The 22,717-nt window shown below is 39.5% G+C and overlaps 1 protein-coding gene across 1 annotated transcript; it reads right to left on the reverse strand.

Moving 5' to 3' along the window:
• Positions 1-543: 543 nt before the first annotated feature.
• Positions 544-8,124, reverse strand: LOC113579290 (delta-type opioid receptor-like). The gene is made up of 4 exons (XM_035519709.1): positions 7,988-8,124; positions 7,467-7,706; positions 3,558-3,910; positions 544-2,850 (listed from the first exon to the last, which is right to left on the reverse strand). The coding sequence occupies exons 2-4, from the start codon at positions 7,700-7,702 to the stop codon at positions 2,318-2,320; spliced, it is 1,122 nt and encodes a 373-aa protein (XP_035375602.1). The 5' UTR covers positions 7,703-7,706; positions 7,988-8,124; the 3' UTR covers positions 544-2,317.
• Between the last annotated feature and the right edge of the window lie 14,593 nt (positions 8,125-22,717).

Consider the following 22,717-nt stretch of genomic DNA (forward strand, 5'->3'; position numbering starts at 1 on the left):
TGGATAATTACAGCAATATATTTACATGAAGGTTAGTGATGCCACTGTACAAACAGTACAGTCTTAGTACAGTATTATGTCAGTGTGTGCCAATTTCCAGCCCTGAAAGGCCTTAGAACGGTTCTATCTATCTATCTATCTATCTATCTATCTATCTATCTATCTATCTATCTATCTATCTATCTATCTATCTATCTATCTATCTATCTATCTATCTATCTATCTATCTATCTATCAACTGGAGTACCATTAACAGACATACTACTAACTGGATTACTACTAACTGAAGTACCTCTAACTACAGTGCCATTATCAGTGTAATTAGTGAATTAACGGTTAGTGTATTACCACTAACTTGACTACCACTACCTGGAGTACCACTAACTGGAGTACTATTTGGAGTATCACTGCATCAAACCTTCAGGGCTGGAGGCATACACATGCTCTTTTACAGCTATTCATCTAAAAAACGATTTACATGGGACTTTTTTTTTTTTTTTTTTTTTTTTTTTTTTTTTTTTTTTTTTTACCATTTCATAGCAGTTTATGATTGAGAAATATCTTCATATATATCCTACAATGTATGCCCTAATTCAGATTCTGGTCTTCTTTTCTGAGCTTCATTGCCTGTTTTTCATTACTGGCAGAACAATGACAACTTCCCAGGCAAAATATATCACACCATGATGAATCAGATGAATATAATTTGAATCTCAATAAATATATATAGCCTCCTAAATTGCTGCCAGCACATTCCTGTTAATACCCTACAAGAAAAGATTTTCGTCATTTAAATTATACTTTGCGTAAAGCAGCAGCTAAATATAAACCAGCTAATACTGAGCTGATCTGATAAATTGTGGACATTATACAGTGCAAACGCTTACAATCTACAAATACACAAACAGAACAAAATATCTTAAAATACTAACAATATACAAATGTAATACATTTAATACACTGGCATTTCCATGCTGAAGGTATAGAACTGCACACAGGGACAAACACAAGTGAAACATTCCATAATGTCACACTCTTGGTGACACTATGTAATGGTTGCAGCTCTACCTCGACACCTCCAGCATGTCCAAATGAAGCCCTTTATCGAGATTTAAATAAAGATTCAGTTCAGGGGTTACAAACCCCTGATGATATCACTGTCATAAGCAAAAGAAAAGACTCTACATATTCATATGATATGGCCATTTTTAAAAGAGACCTATTTCAAATTGGACGTACTGCAACATAATGTGCCTGGACTTCAAACAACCCAGGGAGGCAGGCTTTCCAGGGGCAACTGAAAGGGACAGCTGAAAAATCAGCAGCTTATATGGATAGAGATTTATGTGTTCTTTGTGGTCACAATAGGTTGCTTTTTTGTGGCAAAATCTAAAAGGTATTTATGCAGATTGCGCTTGGCATATGTAGTGTTTTGTTGAAGGTGCCCCAGATCTAGGCCCTTAAAGTGCACTTTGTATCTGTATGTTATACAGAATTACAGGAACAGTGCAGGATGGTCACACAAGTGTATTTTTCACTGTTGATACGTGATCAACTATGTCAGCTTGAAAGACAATCACACAGACTGATGGATCAGCATGTAAAAGAGACAGATTCAAATTACTTCTGAATGTATAAAATCAAGAAACAAACAAAAACAAAATGCAAAAAATGAGCAGAAAATATTCTGCCAAAAGCCTCTGGGTAACAGAAAGCCAGTGTCCTTCAGAAATACAACAGCCTCACATTAAAAGCCACAGTCAAAGCTGTGCGACTTCAGTCTCCTCTATCCCTGGGAGTGAGTGTGGAAGGGAGTTACAGTGTGTCATATATACGCCCAGTACGCAGTGATCCCCATTCACATCACTTAGCCATCTGAGGGTGTCCGTATGCTTCAGTGAATATCAGTGAGAGAAAAATGAGAGGTCAAAGCTAGACTGACCTTTCCCTTCGGAGTTAAACCATGAGTGAGACTCTTAAAAGCTAGCCTGCTGCTATCTACACTCTACATGAGGGTCAAAAGAACTCGTGTATAGTATATGTATGCCTCAAATATATATACAACAAAGCTTAACCGATGCCGAGAGCTAAAGGTAGTGTGCTGTTTTCTGTAGTATGACAGTAGGAGTCCTACTGTTAATGTCTGGTCCTACTGTTAATGTCAGTCACAGTGCTCTACATCTATGAGTGATGGAGCTTTCAGAGTCTCGTCTGAGGCCCGTGTCCTGGGTCAGAGTGTGGACGAGACCTGCGTCAGCCCCAGCGCATTGGAGTCCTCCTTTCCCACCTGCGTGATGGAGGATAGTTCCATGACTAGTCATGCCGGCTTGGCCGTCCTGGGGGGGCCCTCGGCCGCCCGCAGGGGTCGCCCAGGCCCTGCTCTCGCCACCCCACTGCCCCGCCCCCCCCTCTCACCCCTCCCCCTCGCCGGCAGGCAGAAGTCCTTAAAGCAGCGCTTGAAGTTCTCATCCAGGAAGGCGTAGAGCACGGGATTGAGACTGCTGTTGGTGTAGCCTAGTGCCACGCAGAGGAAGTAGGCAGCCATCACTGCTGCTGTCTCGGGGATGGCCACCAAGGCTTTGAGGAGGATGAAGATGTGAATGGGTGTCCAGCAGACGACAAACGCGGCCACTACAACCAGCACGAGGCGGGTGATGCGGCGGAGGTTGCGGTCCTTCTCCCGTGAGCCAGAGAGCAGACGCACACTGCGCAGACGCAGCAGCATGAGCGAGTAGCATGCGCTGATGATGAGGAGGGGCACCACGAAGGCCACAGCGAACACACAGACCTTCATCAGTGTGTCCCAGTACTCGTACGGCTCGGGGAACTGCAGCGCACACTCCGTGGTGCCTGCGATGGGTGATTGAGAGAAATGGCAGCAAAGGAGGGAAGAAGACAATTGGTTTAGAAAAGGGTAAGAGGAGGACTGTAAGGGAAAGATGAATGAATGTAGATGAATGTAGATGAACAACACCCCGCAACAAAGGTATCGTATAAAGCCCCTCTAAGCCAAAGTCAACACAGTGGTGGTAAAATCTAGTACAATATCTTCTTTAACAAATTATTTTCTCTCAGCATTATCTATAGCTAACCCTGCTCTAAGTCTAGCAGCCTGTAAGGGTCATTGTTAAAACACACAGCCTACCTGATGTTTAGCCCATTCCAAGTATTTGTGAAAGGGCTGACCATGCAACATCATGGCATAAATGTCTCAGCACAAATGCAGTGAAGAGAGCCAACTGCCACATGCTGTCTGTGTGATGACCTCATGACTGCCCTCATGCATCACTTCGCATCAACAGATGGAGGCATGAGCTGTGTAATTACCATCAGTGCAGTGCAAGGAAACTAAACTCTGTGCTTGAGCCATTGCCTTAGCTGGTTCTCGGAAGCCTTAGTCCCACCCTGTTCCCAATTCCTCCACATAACCCTTGGCCCCGCCCCTTTCCCACTTCCTCCACATAACCCTTGGCCCCGCCTCTTTCCCTCTACCGCCACAGAAGCCTTACCCCCACCTCTTTCCTGCTTGCTTCACAAGCTCGCTCAGCGCAACTCACCATTATTGGTCTGTGTGCCACCTAGCACCATAGCTGGCACTCCAGCTGCTGAGGACAGCACCCATATGCCCACATTGATGCCCTTGGCGACAAGTGGCGTGCGGAAGTCCAGCGCCTTGACCGGATGGCACACGGCCACATAGCGGTCCACACTCATCATGGTCAGTGTGAAGATGCTGGTGAACATGTTGTAGTAATCGATGGAGATGAAGACTTTGCAAACAACCTCGCCGAAAGGCCAGGAGTTCAGCAGGTAGTTGGCACTCTGGAATGGCATGGTGGTAGTCACCAGTGCATCTGCCAGTGCCAGGTTGAAGATGTAGATGTTGGTTGCAGTCTTCATTTTTGTGTATCTAAGGAAGGGTATGTAAGGAGACAGGCACATTTCAGAGGCAAAGCAACTTATCAGTGTCACAGAAAAACTGGTGAATATGGTGGGGAATATATCACTAATATATCCTGTAGCAAAAAAAACCCCACTCTTCTACAAACAGTCTATATTTTAACACCTCAAGTCCCATACATTATCCATTTTTTACCCTTTTTTAGAGAGCCATTGACAGGATGTACAGCAATTGATTTGAAGTCTCAGTGTAGATAAATATATCACAGTGATTAAAGAGTGTGAGGGAGGGAGACAGAGAGAGCGAAACAAAGAGAAACTGAGGCCCGGATTAGATTTTTTGAAGTGAAATCCAACTGACAGATACTTCATGTTCACAGATGTTCATGAGCTTTCCGACTCCTCCCATTGAGTCTTTCTTGTCACATACAAGGAGAAAGATCTCAAAGAGACATGCCAAGATTGCTGCCAGCGGCAGAGAGAGGGCTTTAGGTTTTGAAATTATATACATAAGTAAAAATGAAAGTACATGTAAGGTATTGGGAAAGACAGGCTGGACTTAATATCACAAGGAGTCCAGACAGAGAGACATTATTAATGACATAACAGGTTATAGTTATACTGTACACATACACTGTTATAGGCACACTAGCTAATGGAAGGCATTGTGGAGGGGAGTGAAACAGGATATAAAAGCAAATGCTAGAAATAGATGTCTAATCAAAAGATGTAGTGAAAAAGTGAAAACGCTTTTAGCAAAAGCCCTGGGTAGACACATTGAGCTATCTTTCGGTAATTTAGATTTAATAGAAGCTCTGAAATGTAAGAATGACAAAATTACTTTTTGGGTGTGCATGCATCCATTGGATTCCCTCTGATTTGAAAACTTTCTCATTCTGGTTATAGATGAATAAGATGAATACTGATAGAGAAGCCTTTTCCCTCCTGATCTGAAGCAGGGACCTTGTGATTTGCACTGAGAACACAGTTATGACAGTTATCACATCAACATTCAGGGATAAAAAAAAAAAGAATATGTAAAAGGAAAGTATTGAATATTTAGGATATTTCTGACACTTAACAAATGTCAATGACATTATAGCCCCATTCATAAATATACTTGCTTCTAACTGCCTTCCTGTTATTTGAAAGTCTTTAACATAGCAGCAATCAAAACCTTTTTTTTTTTTTTTGTAATTTCCTTACTTTAAAAAAATTCCTTATGAGACGAAAAGCATTCTTCATTACAAAACAGTTTAACATACATGGATCACAACATAGACTTGTGAGGCCAAAACTCTGGTTTATGATGTCATTTAGACAGGTGTTGGAATGTGGCTGGAGGAAATGTCCACACATGTGCAGGGATCTCTTAGCTGAGCTGGTGCCTCTCAGTCAGGTTTGCAGATGGGTCCACTTACAGTTACACACACTGTTGGGGCTCTGACTATAATAATCAATGAGTTAACACTGAGTTAATAACGAGTAATTAATGAGTTAATGAGTGAAAAATTAGTTAATAATGAGTGAGTAGTATTGCTGCATGATATGGGAAAAATACCCCAACAACCAAACAAAAATAATAATCATAATAATAATACATGCCTTGCAACATATTAAAACACACTGGTGAACTTTCAGTGTGACATGGTTAACATTCCTGCATTGTTTTTGCCCAAAGGTATTTGTGTTTTCTAAAATATGTGAATTTTATGATTCATCAAAACACCCACAGAACACTTAACTAGAGTAACTAGGATTGGTCACTTTGCATACACCACCCAGTAAAAAAAACAAACAAAACATTTGTTGGATCTCTTATTTGCTTATTGCAGCTTCCAGTACTATCAGCAATATCATACATAATAGCATACTCTTCTTGTGCAATCAGTAGTGCACACTTGAAACAACAGACCAACTGTTTCTTATAGTTACAAGTGCACCCTAATGAACAGGTGGCCTTTTGCTAGGTTTGCAGGGACAGACGGAGACAGATCATGATACCAACAGGGGATTTCGCTCTTATTTTGGCCTTCTAAAAAACAGATTCTCCATTCAAAAAGGCCTCAAAAGGCTCACACAAAACTACCCATCTGAAAAATCTTTAAAATGAATGAAAACACAAAAATAAAATAAACTCTTGTGCATTTGAACAATAGTTACTTAAATGCCACAGCTTTTATATGTTTAGGGTGTAAATGAACACCTCAATAACCCTTTCCAGCATATTTGGTTTTATCCATAAAGCTTTTTGCTAATGCGACAGCAGACAGCCTGGGGTGGAAGGCTGAAAAGCCACTTGAGAAAAAAGAACAGGAGCACCGGTAACAAACCATAGACTGAGTGACAATAAATGCTTGGAACCAAGATTCTAGTCCCTATTTCTAAGCAAAAAAACTTAAGCAAAAGTGAGCTCTGATGTTCCAACTTATCCAGTATAGTGATGAACTGCAGAGGAGCAGCCATGGGAGTGAGCGTTAATTCTGGCTTCATGCCTTGGACTTATAAAGAAGATTCATTTAAATGATGAATAGGCAGAGAATAAAGCCGTCTATTGCACAGAGAGGAATCACTGGAAGCCTCGATAATATCTTGACACGTATTGATCTATGTAGACACATACAGATCTATGTAGGATCTCCACTGAGGAATGTGTGCCTTGGGCAAGTCCAGGGTTTCTCTCTCTATCTTTTTCTCTCTCTCCAAATTGGGGTTTGAATTTATCTCTGTGTTACCTCGTAAATAGAGCTTTAGCTGCCGGCCTGTACAGCAGTGCTATTAAAAAGCCCTGTATCAGCATTCATTGAGTTACAGAAGGGAAGCAACGCTTTAAATCTTACACACACACACACACACACACACACACACACACACACACACACACACACACACACACACACACTCACTCACTCACACAGAGAGAGAGAGAGAGAGAGAGAGAGAGAGAGAGAGAGAGAGAGAGAGAGAGAGAGCAGCATGTTAAGATAACAAAACTAAATAATACAGATATTTTATGACTGCCTAGATAACAATTTATAAGCTATTTGGTTAAGAAGGCATGCTCTGTTTTACCCAACAGAACAAAGTTTGTGCAGTAGCGTGAACAAATTAGAGTCTCTGCGGTAAGCTATGTGCAGTAAGTAAATTCAGCTAATCGGAGGTATCCACGCTTCTGTATAAACAGCTACAAATCAGTATTTAAAAAGTGGACGTAGCAGGCGCAGACGCCACAGTGGGGAACATTTGATCATTTTAAGATAGTTTTCCTTTTTTGGGGTTTGCTTTTTACACACCTTTGTGGAAACGACATCGACATAATCATCTTTATTATGACATTTTCAAAAAATGTAAATGAAAAGCACGTAACGCTGAACAATTTTTAATTACGAAGTAGTGTAGATCTTTACGACCCAGTACTTGCAGTAAGATGCAGGACGGAGACGCACGAGGACGTTAATGAAAACCCACCTATGCGTGATGCAATCTGCCACGTGAAACTCAAGAGACTAGCGCCAAAACAATTTGCTAGTGATTTGCAATCGGTGGACACACAACGAATACCGTACCTGATAATGACATACATGACGAGGCAGTTTCCCACGAGCCCCACTATGAACACTAGAATATAAACAGCCGCGATGACCGGGGTAAGCGCGAACATAGGCTCGTGCGTCCATTCACTGCTGAGTGTCAGGTTCTGCGACTCGGTGTCACCAGTCAGCGATGTGTTAACAGCACACTCGTCCGCGAGTGTAGGAGGACACTTATCTTCTTTAACTATTTCCACCAGATTTGAATCCATGTTTCTGTATTAAGAGAGACAGAAAGCAAACTTATAAAATGTCAGATAATTACGAACAGGATCTTACCTGGTGCAAAGAAACGAATATGCTTTAGAATGGGTCAGCAGCATTAGGTTGCATGGGCTGAAGTTGTACAAACTTAGACTCAGTATAGTAATTCTGTAACCTAATTCCTATCAGCGCCTTCGCATTTTTTACAGACATACTTTAACTCACATATTATCGTAACATTTGCCATAACATTTTATGAGTTTAGCCTCTTACATATTAGACGTTTAGCCTACCTGGTTACTGCAGCCAAAGCTGTAAAAAAAAGTCGGGCTCCTGCGCTTTCTGTGTAGACGTGGGGTCGAGGGGTAAACTTTGTTGGTGTCAGCGCGAAAAGGGACTGGAGTACACCGCCACTGCGCGACGGAGTTTCGAGCATCCAGTGGGCGCAAATATCCGCTCCTCCTCTAGTCACTGCTATCCACTTCCCTCCTTTCCTCCAAATATGACATCAGAGATAATGACAATTACCCGCAGCCACGAGCTTTCGCTGAATCTCGAGTTTTACCAGGCGAAACGCGAGAGATGTCAATGTGCGCATTCTCGTATCGAGCGAGAAAAATGGAACAATCTCTGCAACGTCATATCATAATCAATTTATTTCATGGCTTGCATATCTCGATCTAAGAAATAATATGAAACCGTTTAGTTTTGTAATTTAATATCATCTATCAGTTTAAAGCCTAATTAAATAAGGATTCCCCTATTCAGGAGAATAAGGAATGCAAATTATGATCAACAAGTGTGACATCTAGAACCACAAACACACACACACACACACACACACACACACACACACACACACACACACAGACACACGCATGCATATACACATAGACACACACACACACACACACACACACACACACACACACACACACACATTGTATGCGTGTACACATACACACACACACACGTTTTATGCATGTACACACACACGCACGCACACACACACACACGTTTTATGCATGTACACACACACGCACGCACACGCTCCCAGGCCCTGACTACATTCACCAGCATACACCCGCTGGCAGTCCATCTGTCACTCCATCCAGTTCGACCTCAACTTCATCCACTCTGCCTCCCCTTGTTACTGGCTGTATTCACCTGCTGCTTATCATTCACTTGTCTAAACCTGTTTGTTTGATCTATTCATTGTCATGTATTGCCACACCTAAATTATACCAAGTGGTCTTTCTGCCACACTGTTTTGTCCTTTGGTTTGTCTCTGCCTCTCTTTTTTTTTTCTTTTTTTTTTTCTTTTTACCTTATTGGACTGATACCTGGATTAGTTTTGTACTGTTTTCTCCTTTACACCCTTGCTTTCCTCATATGTTTTGCCTGCACTCGCTCTGGTTTCTGAACTTTGCATGTTCTATGACTACAGTTGTGGATTATCTCCTTATAAATAAAACCAATTTGTTTATTCATACCAAAAGGGTGTCTTTTTCCAGTCTGTGCACACACAAATACAGAAAATCTCAGTGTTTTCAGGATTCCTCATGCATACTTCTGTAATTATGCATGTTTAAGTTATGCTTCCTCTCAAAGGTCTAATGATGAACCATTATAGTCAGACACTTTCCTCTTCCTTTGCTCTCTTACCTTACCATGCCGAAATTTAAAACAGCAGTTATTACGCTGGGATAATTGGCTCTGAGCTGTCAAAATGGTCATGTACAATTTCTTACAGTGGGTGAACCTGAAATGGTTCCTTCTGTTCCATACAGTAGGCCATATATGGCATAAGGTAATAGCTTTTATGCAGCATGTGATGAAGAGGGAGCCATTTCAGAATCAGAAAGGAAGTTCCTGCTGAGAGTAATGCCTTTGAGCCATTCTTTCACTCCGCTATACAGCTGCAAACTTTTCACTAAAACCGACCACTGAGCTGAGATCCTTCTGATGACATCAATGAATGACGAATCATGAATCCGATTAGACAGAAAAATGCAGTTAGAAATTAAGAGAGTTACCGATACAGACTACGCATTAAATGTTGATTTTTTTTCTGACCAGTACAGAAAACTGGATTAATGATGAGTGACAGCAATCTCTTTGTCATTTTAAGACAATGAATAAAAGTTTCATCCAATACATAACTTTTGAATCAAATGCATGCTTGCTCCCTGTATCAGACAGGGCACACATATCTTTGATTTTATTTGGTTCGGATTTCTGCATGGTCATCCTTTTCTTCCCATGAGCTTATTCATTGATTTACACTGCTTTGCTCACTCCTTGGGCACACTAACCTGTTGGTGTGCTGTTCCTCCTTTGACATACAGGAGAGCATAAATTCACGGAGGCACGACTTCTACAGGATGCAGGAGGAGTCGGGGCACCGATGCTGTGCCAGAATGCCACGATGGTTGTGAAGTGAACAGTTCCAACCAGCCCTTTCCACCTTCTCCCAAAGACGCTCAGTTGGACTGACAGCTGGAGATTGCGCGGACCACTCGCAGTTATTTTCCTGGAACCGTTCAGTGAGGATATGTGCTCTTTACCTGGGATCATGCTAGAATTGTCCTTCTGAGGCTGGATAAACTGTAGCCATAAATGCACTTTATTGGCAACAATGTTTAGATATACCTTACCCTTAGGGCAGTGCTGAGTAAGGAGCTATAATGTTTGGAACACATTCCCCACACCACTGCCTCCGCTGGTCTGGTCTGCTGATCTCACACAGTCGGGCTCCACAGACTCATGTTTTTTGAGCCAAATTCTAGTCTTTCTATCAGCATGATGCAAAAGGGACCTGGGTTCCACTGGTCAGGCATGATTTTCCACTCTACAATGGTTCAGTTTTGATGATCCTTTGCCTACTGGAGATGTGCTCCCTTGTTCTGCACACTAGTGTTCAATGAAGATGTGATTTGCCCGGTTGTGGCGTCTGTTTGTGTGCCTGACTTGCATTATTATCCTCTACTCCTCTACTGTGTTTTGTGCACCGGCTCACTAATTTTTGGTACTGTTTTTTGTGCTTTTCACACCATTCAATGCAAACATGTGAAACGGTTGCGTGTTAAAAGCTCAGAACCCCTGCACACCCAGGGTCAATAATCATGCCACATACAAAGTCACAAAGTCACTCATTTTGTCCATTCCATTACTCAGATGACCACTAAGTGATTCTAGAAATGCTGGTCTGCCTGATTAATACCACACAGAGCAGTCATGTGATGCATGACTTGATGGAAATGTAATTTTAAATGATTTAACTGATGGCAATGAGGCAAATAATTTAACGAGGCAAATAAATGATTTAACGAGGCAAATAATAACAAGGCCAATACATTTCTGAGGGAACTGTAGATGTTTATTAGAACTGATGTTACAAAGTGGTGTTACAAAGCTGACTCTTTCCATTTCTGGAGAGATGCACCAAAGTTGGAACTATTGTTATTGTGGATAAGGCCCAGGTCACCTAACAACCAAGCCACATGCCTCTACGAGCCAGCATGTAGCTGTCCATGGTACTGATCAATTGAAAAAACACTTTCATCACTCGTGTTTTGGACAGCCCCAGCAGCATGGCTCCAGGCAAATACTTATCAGCTATGTTCTCTCTCTGTCTCTCTCACCTGATTTCCGTCCTCTGTCTCATTGCACTGAAGCGCTCCTCTGCCAGACGCTATGCATCTTACTTTCTGGCAGACTGCCTCCTCCTGAAAATCTCCTGTCACTCCCAGTAGCTTGGCACATCACTTCACTCACAAGGAGATCAGTTCGGGCAACTTGGCTCTGTCCCAGTAATGGACTGTAAAAAGAAAACAGCCCTACTTGGGGTGTGTTCACCTGCAGTCTGGTTGTTGTATTAATTTGAGCCCTTTCAGCACACCACATTATATGTTTCCTAGTACACAGTGTTTTGAAAAGTTGATGTCACCAAGGAAATCAGAAAATACTCAGCAATGGCAAAACATGTTGCTTGGTTTTACAGTTGTTTTTTTTTTGCAATTACTTACACAGTACAATTAAATATAACACACAGCGAGTGAGGCTCAAGGAGAAAAACATCAGCCCACTTCTACATAGCTATAAGGACATTCTCAGCCTCACGCTGTTTATAAAACACTACAAACAGTGACACAAAATTCGAACGCAACGTCAATTCTGCCTTTCAAAAAATTGTATCTGTGAACCACTTGTTCAAACATGGCTATCAGGCATAAGCAGTATAAATAAAACACAGGAAGGTTTACCTCTATAAAACAAAAACAGAAGACAACATTGCAGTAAGAGGAAAGGATAGTCAGGATGAGAGAGGGAGCCCAAGTGCAGGAGGTAGGGAAAGGGATAGAGGTAGATGTTCCTCAAGAGCACATGGACAAAGGAGACAAGAACCTAATTTATCATGTGACATAAATGTTCCAGCTATCAAGATAGCCTGGCTCCTAACCCTCTAGAATTGTAAATAAATTGTTACTCACTCCTAGTTATGTTTACCCGAAATCCTATATGAACCAATTAGACAATATATTACAGTTAGTCATTTGTAATGTCTAGAAACCAGGATTGTAATTAAACTGATTATCCAAATGCTCTACCCCGTTCTAAGACCAGGAAGTAGAAATGGATTGGAGTATGATTTTCTTTATTATTATTTTTTAAACTCCTTTATTGTTTTATTTCCTTATTTTCTTTATAATTGTTTCATGGTGGAGTCTAAGTATTCTTGTATTCCTGTATTTCTTAAATTATTTTCCCCTAATCGTGAACAGAGGTTATTGAATATGCATGACCTAGGCAGGCCAATAGATAACTGATCAATTCTACCCCCTCAGTTGGGTCGGTGAGCTGAGGTGAAAAGTTGAGAGGGGTAGAGTGGAGTCTGTCGAGTCTAGCAGTCTAGTAGGGTCCAAGGTGTAAACTGCGAACCCCCCACTAAACTTTGGCGTAGACATAGTTGTTTTTTTCATTTCTTAAATAACTCAATAACCTCTCAATAAGCAGCTAGAAATACTTGGTTTTCTTAAATTACCATATTTTAATGTCATATTTTAATGTCTATTATCCTTTAATGTATTATCATGCTAATTTCTTTTTGTTAGTGTGTATTTGTCGGAACCCATCATGGCTCTTATTGAACACACCCATCTGTTCAAGACTGGAATTCCAATACACTACTGATAAAGAAGCCACTCTAAATTCTGAAAGGCTTACTTATGTGGCTCTCACTAGAGCCAGATTCGAAGGTCCAATTCCATGGTCTAAGAGCCCTGGTCACCACACAGTCACTGGATGCCAAGAACTTTAAACTGCTTCAGAGTCATTGGACAATAACAGCAAGGACACTACATTCATCATCATTCAGGCAGTTGGATGAAAGACTGATCTTAACATCTGGCACGTTGACCTGTCGCCCAAAGTCAAATGGACACTCCCTTGCACTCTCTGTGCTATCCGGACGATCCAATGAAATACACTCATGCATCTCCAGACTGTTTGCCAGCTAATCGGCAACATTTCCCTCATATGTTACCAGTTGGTATCATTATTAGCTTTAGTGATTATTAATCAAATTAGATGAGTTAACTATTTTCCCTCACCTGCGACACCACCTCATAACTCTACTTGTCTACTGTTTGCAATGGCCTTCACTCCTGATCCTCCTACTGTTGGCATACTCTTATTACACATTTGTTGATTAATAAGTTTCCTTTGTTGGTTTTGATCGATAACCTGTTTGATTACTCCCATAGATTGCGTAAACCAATCTATTTACTTTGTTTCTCTAATTATTTTTTAATAATTATCTAGATACCTGTATCCACCATAAACTGTTTGTGTTAACTTTAGCATGTTTACACTGTTAGGCTTGTGATCATGATTCTAGTGAACTAGACACTCCTGGTCATTAATAGAATCTTTGATTCAATGATTGTTTTGCATGTTTTTCTTATCTCAGCTTATTCAATAAACATACCTTGGTTATTACGTTTGTGAGCCCGAGTGATATTATAATGTTTGGTAGACAAGAAATAATCACATATCCAATTGGCAACTTTCATGACTTGAGACTGAATTATTAGTCATTAATGCAATCATTAAAATTAATACATTTTCCCTGTTAATCAGGGTGGTGCCCCAATTAAATTTATCAACTGTAACTGACTATTTATTAAAAGTACTAAAATCACTACACTTAGACACATAGATGTTTAGTGAAAAAAGAGCACAAGGTATGTGTGTGTGCATGTGTGTGTGCATGTGTGTGTGTGTGTGTGTGTGTGTGTGTGTGTGTGTGTGTGTGTGTGTGTGTGTGTGTATGTGTATGTGCCTCAAAGTGGGGTGAGTATGATAAATGTCACATTCACCTGACAGGCCACATCTCACTACTGCAGCACTCTTCAGTTTTTTCTTCACACCCTGACACACACTCATCTATCACATCCAGGCCTGACACACACCTTGACACACACTCATCCATCACATCCAGGCCTGTCACATACCCTGACACACACTCATCCATCACATCCAGGCCTGTCACACACCCTGACACACACTCATCATACTTACTCAACACCCATATGTTAATGTATAGGTAAATCAAGAAATAAAGGGGTAATGACTTGTCAGTGTGTGTGTGTGTGTGTGTGTGTGTGTGTGTAGGGGGGGATATTGGATAAATCAATCTTGCCTTGTGTCCTGTTGGATAAGGAAATTCATCTATAAGTTGATCTGAACACAAGGGCATGCAGGTTCTCTCATATAACAGAGTAGTCTGAAAAAAGAAAGGTAAAAATGTACTCTTGAAAAAGAAAAGAAAGGAAAAACAACAGGGAGATGAAGAGAAAAACACCAGAGAAAGGAAGAGAAAAATGTCAGTTTGCTGATTTTTTTGACAAAAATCACAACGTTCGTTATGTTGTTATTTCATACACTGCCTTTCCACACATGAAATTTTAGACATTATATATAAATTTGAGACCTTTTGATATCTTTAGACATGATGTGTGCCTGTACGTGCCTGTATAAAGGCATTCTAAAATCACCACTGGTTTTAATTAGTTAATTCATTCATTACTCATTCTTTATTATTAAAAAAGTTGATTTTTCTCTCCTTTTCGCTGAAATGGAAATGAATTCATTTGGAATTAAATATTATTTATTACATATCTGCTGAACAGTTGTTTGCATTAATGTCTCAAAGTTCAGGTGTGTTATGTAATGTTGAAGTCTGAGAAAGTACCTTTGTTGTTGTTATAGTAAAATGTGAATGGACTACAATCTCCCAGTCTGACATATGTGCAAGAAAAAAAACAAAATATTAAGAAAGATAGAGATAAAAACATGAGAGAGAGAAGGACTGAAATCTGCATTTGCATTAAACAAATCAAAGAAATTAAACAAGGCTAAGATGATTACCATGGACCAGACATACGTACTTTATTTATATTGTATGATGTCTGTGTTTGCCAAAAGTTTCATCATTATTACTTCTGAGAGGCACATAAAAATATTTTTGCATTTCTCTGGTTTAATTTGATTTAATTGTGTGGTAATGTTTCTAGACTAGTGTTCTTGAAGTTCTTGACGTTCTTGTGCTTTTGAAGTCCTTGAAGTTTTAACACCAACTCTGTAATATGGCCATACAGCAGTACATGAGATGAATGTCTGATGTTAGCCTTTATTGCTGCTATAGCAGCTCAGTTCTCTGGTATTCAGTAAAGCCTCACATTAAATATGCTTTGAATACTCATTGAGTTAAAGCTCCAGAGTAAACTTTCTAACTGCATTTGAGAATGTGTGTGTGTGTGTGTGTGTGTGTGTGTCTGTGTGTGTGTGTCTGTGTGTGCGTGTGATAAAGACACAATATAGTTCTCTATTGGTGTCTATCATACCAATAAACACAATGTGAGTAAATCATGAACCATTCACATATATATTCACAACTGCTAATACATTCTGATCTGAACTCCTCTCTTGACAAAATGCATATTTGCATGGATAGATTATGATAGTTTTGGTGGAAAATAACAATAATAACGTTTATTTAGCTAAAGAAACTGCAGTTTTCTTTTTGCACTCAAGGGGAGGCTGTGATTATTGGGATTGGTGAGTTGCAAATATCTAGGCTACTAAATGGTTTGTGCTGCTAATATCATAAGAATCAAGGAGCCGGATGATGGAGACAGAAGGATTCATTATGTATACTTTAAAGTGAATGGCAGGCCTGGCCAAAATGACTCCCCAGTGGAGGAGCAGAGCAGTTTAATCCTGAGGAAAGAGTTGGTAAACCCACAAACTCAAAGGTTACCACACACACACACACACACACACACATACAAAGACATCCAGGACATCTTTGATTGATGGCCCTTGGATCAGCAGTTCATAAATTCGGGTTCATATTGAGTGGGCAGATAGTGTGTGTGTGTGTGTGTGTGTGTGTGTGTGTATGTGTGTGTGTGTGTGTGTGTGTGTGTGTGTGTGTGTGTTTAGATAAATAATATCCTTGCTTAAAAATAAAATGTGACATTTACAGTTTTGGGAAGTGTGAATATATAAATCTGCTTAAAACAATACTGTATTGACAAATACATGACTCCAGGTATGTTCCATACTGCAATATGCTGTCTGTTTTCTGGACTGGCTGACAATAAGGTGTGAGAACCATACAGAAAAATGGTTGGATAGGTGAAGAGTGTGGATCCAGAAGCACACAGCATATTGGGGTATTTAAAAACACCTAAATCAATTAATTAATATATAAATATTTAAATAAATCATATGTTCCTGAGGAAAATAAGTTTGTGGAGATTTTGTGCTCGTTTTTATAAGTGGCCTGTAGTGAAGATCCAAGAATAATGTTTTTGTTTGGCGAGAAAAAACACGCTGCTTCTAATTAGTGCTAAATATTTCCACCAAGATATCAATTCTTATGCAAGCTATCATTTCTTCCAGTTGCTTGAAGGCAACTGTTTTCCAAAAGAGAAATCTATAAATAAATTCTATGGAATTAAATTTAAATGTTTTAAAATATTTAAATATATTAAATCACAACAATTGTTAAATGTATGTTCTCTCATTTCAAATTGCTCCCAAGTTAGGTCATTTCATTGTGGCAGTCTCTGTATGGAAGAGTCCAGCACTCTAGATACCTATAACTTTAACTACAGTTAACTACAGCTGAATGCATTTTTTAAAATTCATCAGCAACACCTATTGGCTGTTTTCTCCAGTCAGTACCACAGCTCCAAGTTTGCAAAACAAATAAACAAACAGCTACAAATAAACAAATAGCCATTGGCATACTGCACCATATGAACCCTAGAAAAATACCAGAGAAACAAAAAACAAATTTGTCCATTATCCTTCAGCCATATTATGAGAGTGACTGTAACTGAAGAGTCCACAGGTCTGTACAGCAAGCAACACAGCTTGATCATTTCATAGGGAAGAGTGTGAACACCGAGTTACGTAATGGTAACATGGGAAGAGGTGGGTACACACACAAACACACACTATCACTTGGTCATATTTTCACTGTACATCGAATATCACTGATATTTCTGTTACTGTACAGCTGGCATTCTTATTTGGGATAAGACTGTGTATTGGCAGTTTAGTGGGGTCCAGAAGGCATGAATTTCATTGCTCCAAGCAAAATTCACAGTAGCAGATGGAGATCTGGCATTTAGAATCTCCCACAAACCTGCAGAACATGCCAATACAACAGAGCAGCTCTGACTCAGCTTCTCTCACTGTGTGTGTGTGTGTGTGTGTGTGTGTGTGTGTGTGTGTGTGTGTGTGTGTGTGTGAGGGAGTAAGAGAAATCAGAGGGCACTAGAGGGTGAGGGACAGTGGCAGAAAGGGAGGGGAGGAAGAGATAGTGTATGAGAGAGAGAAAGAGAGAGAGAGCAAGAGGGAGAGAGAGAGGGGGGAAGAGAACAAGACTTAAGCAGTAGACTCAGCTTTGCTCATGGAGAGGCACACACTCTCCTGCACACAACCAGAAAACAAGTGAATTCACCAGCAGTGTTATTTTTTAACAGTAACTTGCACATGCACACATTCAGTAACTCAAACACATGACCCTTGGGCTATCCTCACTGCATCAAAACCAAATTTGAGCACCATCTATAATTCAATAATTTCATCTTCAGGAAGGATGAATCTCTGACAGGTGCAGTAGGACACAAAATATACGAAGCTAGAGGCTGCAGTTTCACCATGCAAACACACACACACACACACACACTCACACACACACACACACACACAAGCACCTATAGAGACAGCAAGTACAGACACACATGGCCAGGGAAAGTGAGGGTGTGATGTCATGAATAATTAAACTGCAACAAAAAGACAACATTCAATGACATTCCATTAAATAGAACATTTTGTGCTCCGTTTAGGACAATACTTAGAGAAGTGCATCTGTAGAAGCCATGCATTCAAACGTGTCTCCGGGTTTACACCCACACATACACACATAGCTATATCATTTATAAATGTCAGACAGCATTTATCAGGAATCTATAAAATCTTTGGCACATCCAACGGTAAGTACAAGTTGAAAGATCCTCTTTTCCCCTGTTTTCACAGGGCTTGGTATAGTAAACATAAATTGGGTGAATGAAATTAACTAAAAGTAAAGACAATTGGTTGATAGACCCAGCTCAAAAAAAAAAAAAAAAATGGACAAGCAACTCAAATATTTCGTCCTGATTCATGAAAACCCTGTTCAGCCAAGGCCTTAGTCAGCAGTACTTCTGGTAGGCAATGTAAATGGTCCCCACTGACCAGCTTCTCATGTCCTTAGCCAAGGCTACGTGCCAACATGAACACCAGGAGAATGAAAAGCTGCTGTTTGGCTTGAGCGCCACACTCTTTTTTCTAATGATAGGTTTGAAATGAGATTCACAAAATGAGATACGTATTTATTTTCCACTGGGCTGCTTACTTTTTCCTTGGTCTATACATGGTACATATGTAAACTGCACAATATCAAAACAAAAACAATAAAAAAGGACGACATTACTCAGTGTAAAAACCAGAGTGTGAAAAGAACATTTCATTGTGTATTTTGGAAGTGCATGTGATGTGGAGGGTATGTGTCAATGAATATTTCTTTCAGTGCTTGACCAAAGTCAAAGAGTCGTCTTCCTCTCAAGTCTTCCTCTTATACTTGTGTTTTGGCATTTGAATTTGGGACCCTTTCGCTGGGACACTGCAATTAGATGGGCTGTCAAAGGTCAAAATCATGATAGCAGACATTTATCTTCTTAATAAGCCTTGTCAGACAGACAGCAACATGCTAGAGCTGGCTGTGCGTCCTGGATTGACAAGCCTATCACACAGTTTCAGACTAAGGAATATATGGGCCACTCAGTTTCTAGTGTAGTCCGATCATTTCCTTTGTTGGCAGAAAGGACTAATTACCCCATCTGTGAGAGCACAGGCACATGAGGTGTGGTTTTCAGGCAGACTTGCCAAAATCTTTTTCACAGGGAATATTGTTGCTTTTTACAATTTGACAGCTGTTCCAATTACAGTGCGACTGAGTCTTAAAAAAGATTATCACCTCCCTGTCAGAGATAAACAGCAAAAAACGATTCTTACCAAGTTACAAGACCAAGTGACCAGTCGAGATACAGAAATCAGCAGCAAAGAACTGATTTGGTTATGTGAAGATAAAAGTATAAATGTTTGGTGAGAGTTAAGAAGGAGGTATGCTTTCTACATAGCTGTCCAGATTTCTAAGCCATTCTGAATTTCTCAGAAGAGAAATTTCCTAGCTGAAAAAATCCATTTTGCCAAAAAAACCCACAAATGCAACAAGCAACTTGTATTTTGTTTGATTTTTTTATTTACTGGAGTGAGACTCGGCAGCCATCACTATAAAATATGAGACATTATCGCCCCACCTGAGAGACAGTGAGTGATGAACCTCCCACCTTTATTCCATCAGCCATTCTTAATTCCACACTTCTGACACTGTTACGTAATTCATCTTCAAGTTCAATATGATGACTCTCAAAGGTAAACTGAATCATAGGCCTACTACAGTGTCTAAGATGCGTTTTGCTGCAGACCTAAAGCCTGGTTCAGATGTAAAGAAGTTTGTTTTTTGAAGCTGTAAATTAATAGATGGTCAGGCTTAACCTGTATCTTGGAAAATCATCATTAGAAAATGTGTGTAATGTTTTGTATTACTTTTTCTCGTAAGTAATACATTTACATTTATGGCATTTCGCAGATGCTCATATCCACAACGACTTATAAAAGTGCTTTGTCATTTACTCATAGAATGTATCATAGCAAGTGCAGTAGGTTAGAGTTCAAGATACCATTGAACTAGAATGTTGTTGAAATACAGGCATCAATGCTGATACCTAGAAGTGTAAAACATGTGCAAACTCTCTCAGATAATTGTTATTATATTTATTCTTCTATTAATGTTCTGAAGATCAGGTTTCCAGACTAGCTTTCATTTAACTAAATTACATTATCTTTAGAAATTCTGATTAAAAGAAAAGAACTGAGTATCAATATTGTACTTGATGCAATCATGTCAATAAAGGAAATTTTAAATTCAGTTATGAAAGTTAGGTAGGCACCTTAGGGGAGAGAGAGAGAGAGAGAGAGAGAGAGAGAGAGAGAGAGAGAGAGAGAGAGAGAATATGAGAGAGTCATGTTGGCCCTGACTGAGTGCCTCTTTTATACTGCTATGCTCTAACTGTCAGCACAGGCTTGACAGTAAATCTACACACAAACACACACACACACACACACACACACATACACACATGCACACCTTGCAGCAAAATACTTCTAATTAAGTGGGGCTTATTAATCAAAACATTTAATGAAGATAGTCCAGGCTTGATAACCTGTTTCAAATGTAATCTAGTGTGCAATGGTCTGTGTGTGTGTGTGTGTGTGTGTGTGTGTGTGTGTGTGTGTGTGTGTCAGATTGTGCACACATTTAACTGTTGAGTTTATGAGGCACAATCATTAATCTGTTCTATAATCAAATATATACTGCTTAAAGCAGTGAATCGTAAAATACAGCGAAATCAAATAAAGCTTATGGAAAGGTGTGTGTGTGTGTGTGTGTGTGAGGGGGGGGGGGGGGTTATTGAAGCAGTTTTTTTATGACCTGTTCTTTCTCTTTATGTGGTCACTTTTAATTAGTCAAATTGCTGAACTAGCCTTAAATAGTCAGATTAGCAATTTCACTGTCCTAGATAAGTATTACAATATTCACACTGGTAGATGAAGTGTTTGGCCTTCAACATACATAAGCATACAAAAGCATTCCAGTTTTTCTTGACATGGATTACAATTTGTGATAGCAATCAGTAGAAGAGACTTTGTCATTATTTTCACTTAATTGTATTCATTTGCCACTGTTGCACCTTTAAAAGGCCCATATTCAATATTTTATTCTGTATTTTATTTTTCCCCTAAAACCGCTTAACAGTTGTTTGATTTTTTGAACCAAAAGCAGTCAGAATTCATAAAGAATTTACATGTTCAATTTTCCAACCTAATTTACTTATATAAATCACAGCAGTTAGTCATGCTTACACAATGGTAAGTATTATAATCTACGATTTATGTGAGGTCTATTGTCCCTAACTAGGTAACACTAGTTAGTTAGCTAGAAAGTGCATTCATAAGGTCCTCGTAAATTTATATATTTCCAAGATTACGACTAGAAAGCTGCACTCAGAGTTGCTTAAAGTCATAAATACTACTGCTAAACTCAGACTGATGTTATTTGAGCTGTCTGACAAGTCTAACATGAATATTAGTAGTCATGATATTTGATATTGCATAAACATGGTATATGATGGCAGACATGTACCACATAAATGGAGGCCTAAAGGTTTACTATATCAGTGGCATTTCCATTAATGTATTATGAGTATTATGAGTACTGTAAACATAACATATTTAAGTCTGTTCATATGATACATTTAAGCCAGTTTGTCTTACTAATTGACCTTGACAAAAGTGTGCAGCACAGATAATTCTGGATCATAATCACTGTCAGTACTGAATACTAATGAATAGACCACTCAACTAACTGAAACTGACAGTGCTCAAGGTTAGGTTGCTGTTAGGTCCAATGTCAGTTAAGTTTAAATTGCCCTTCAGCAGTATCTGGTAGGCATAATGTGCCTTGTATTGTGCTTTATTAAAAAAACATTTAATTCAGTTCTTTGTTTCAATATGTGGACTGTATGGAATTTGGGAGTAAAATGTTTATATAACATATATTTAAATAGTATATGAAAAGTTTATATAGTAGATCAAATATATGGAACCCCTTATTTTCATGAGTTCTTGTTCTCTGAATTACTTCCAGTCATCATCATGAAGATGCTGTAGGAATCAAAACTGAACAACAACCTCTTCAATATCCCCAGCAGGAACTAAATACAGAAAGCACACCATGAGTACAAATCTCGAAAATGTTACAGCAAATTACTCATAATGACTTGTAACAGCAAATGGCACCATGTGCAGACATGGTGCAGTATGTCTATGTGCACTGATAATGGTTCTGAAAATAAAACACGTAGAAAGAGGATCCAGGCTAGAGAGTGACATTTACGTGCATTTAGGGTACTGAATTTAAACAAATTAGGCCACAGGTTTATTTCAATGTCACATTTTCATGTTTCTTTTTTGGATTCCATTAAATGTCCTTGACAGTGAGTTTAATTTCCATGTTGAATAGTACTTTATCTGCAAACCCACTTGCTATATTTCCGTTAATATAAAAAGTTATATTTGTGGAAGACAGTTCACATCTCTTTCTCCATCAGTGCAACGGGGGTTCCAGGATTTATTTGTTTTTTGTTGGTGATGGGGGTGGGGGGGATTTATAAACTTACATGTATGGACAGTCAGTGCAGTCATTACTGTAGGCTCTTGAGGAATCCCACTCAGCAAGACTAATGCCAGATGCACTGTATTTAAAAAAGTTAACAGGTAAG

The sequence above is a fragment of the Electrophorus electricus genome, chromosome 19 (genome assembly GCF_013358815.1).
Source record: "Electrophorus electricus isolate fEleEle1 chromosome 19, fEleEle1.pri, whole genome shotgun sequence".
Lineage (NCBI taxonomy): Eukaryota > Metazoa > Chordata > Actinopteri > Gymnotiformes > Gymnotidae > Electrophorus > Electrophorus electricus.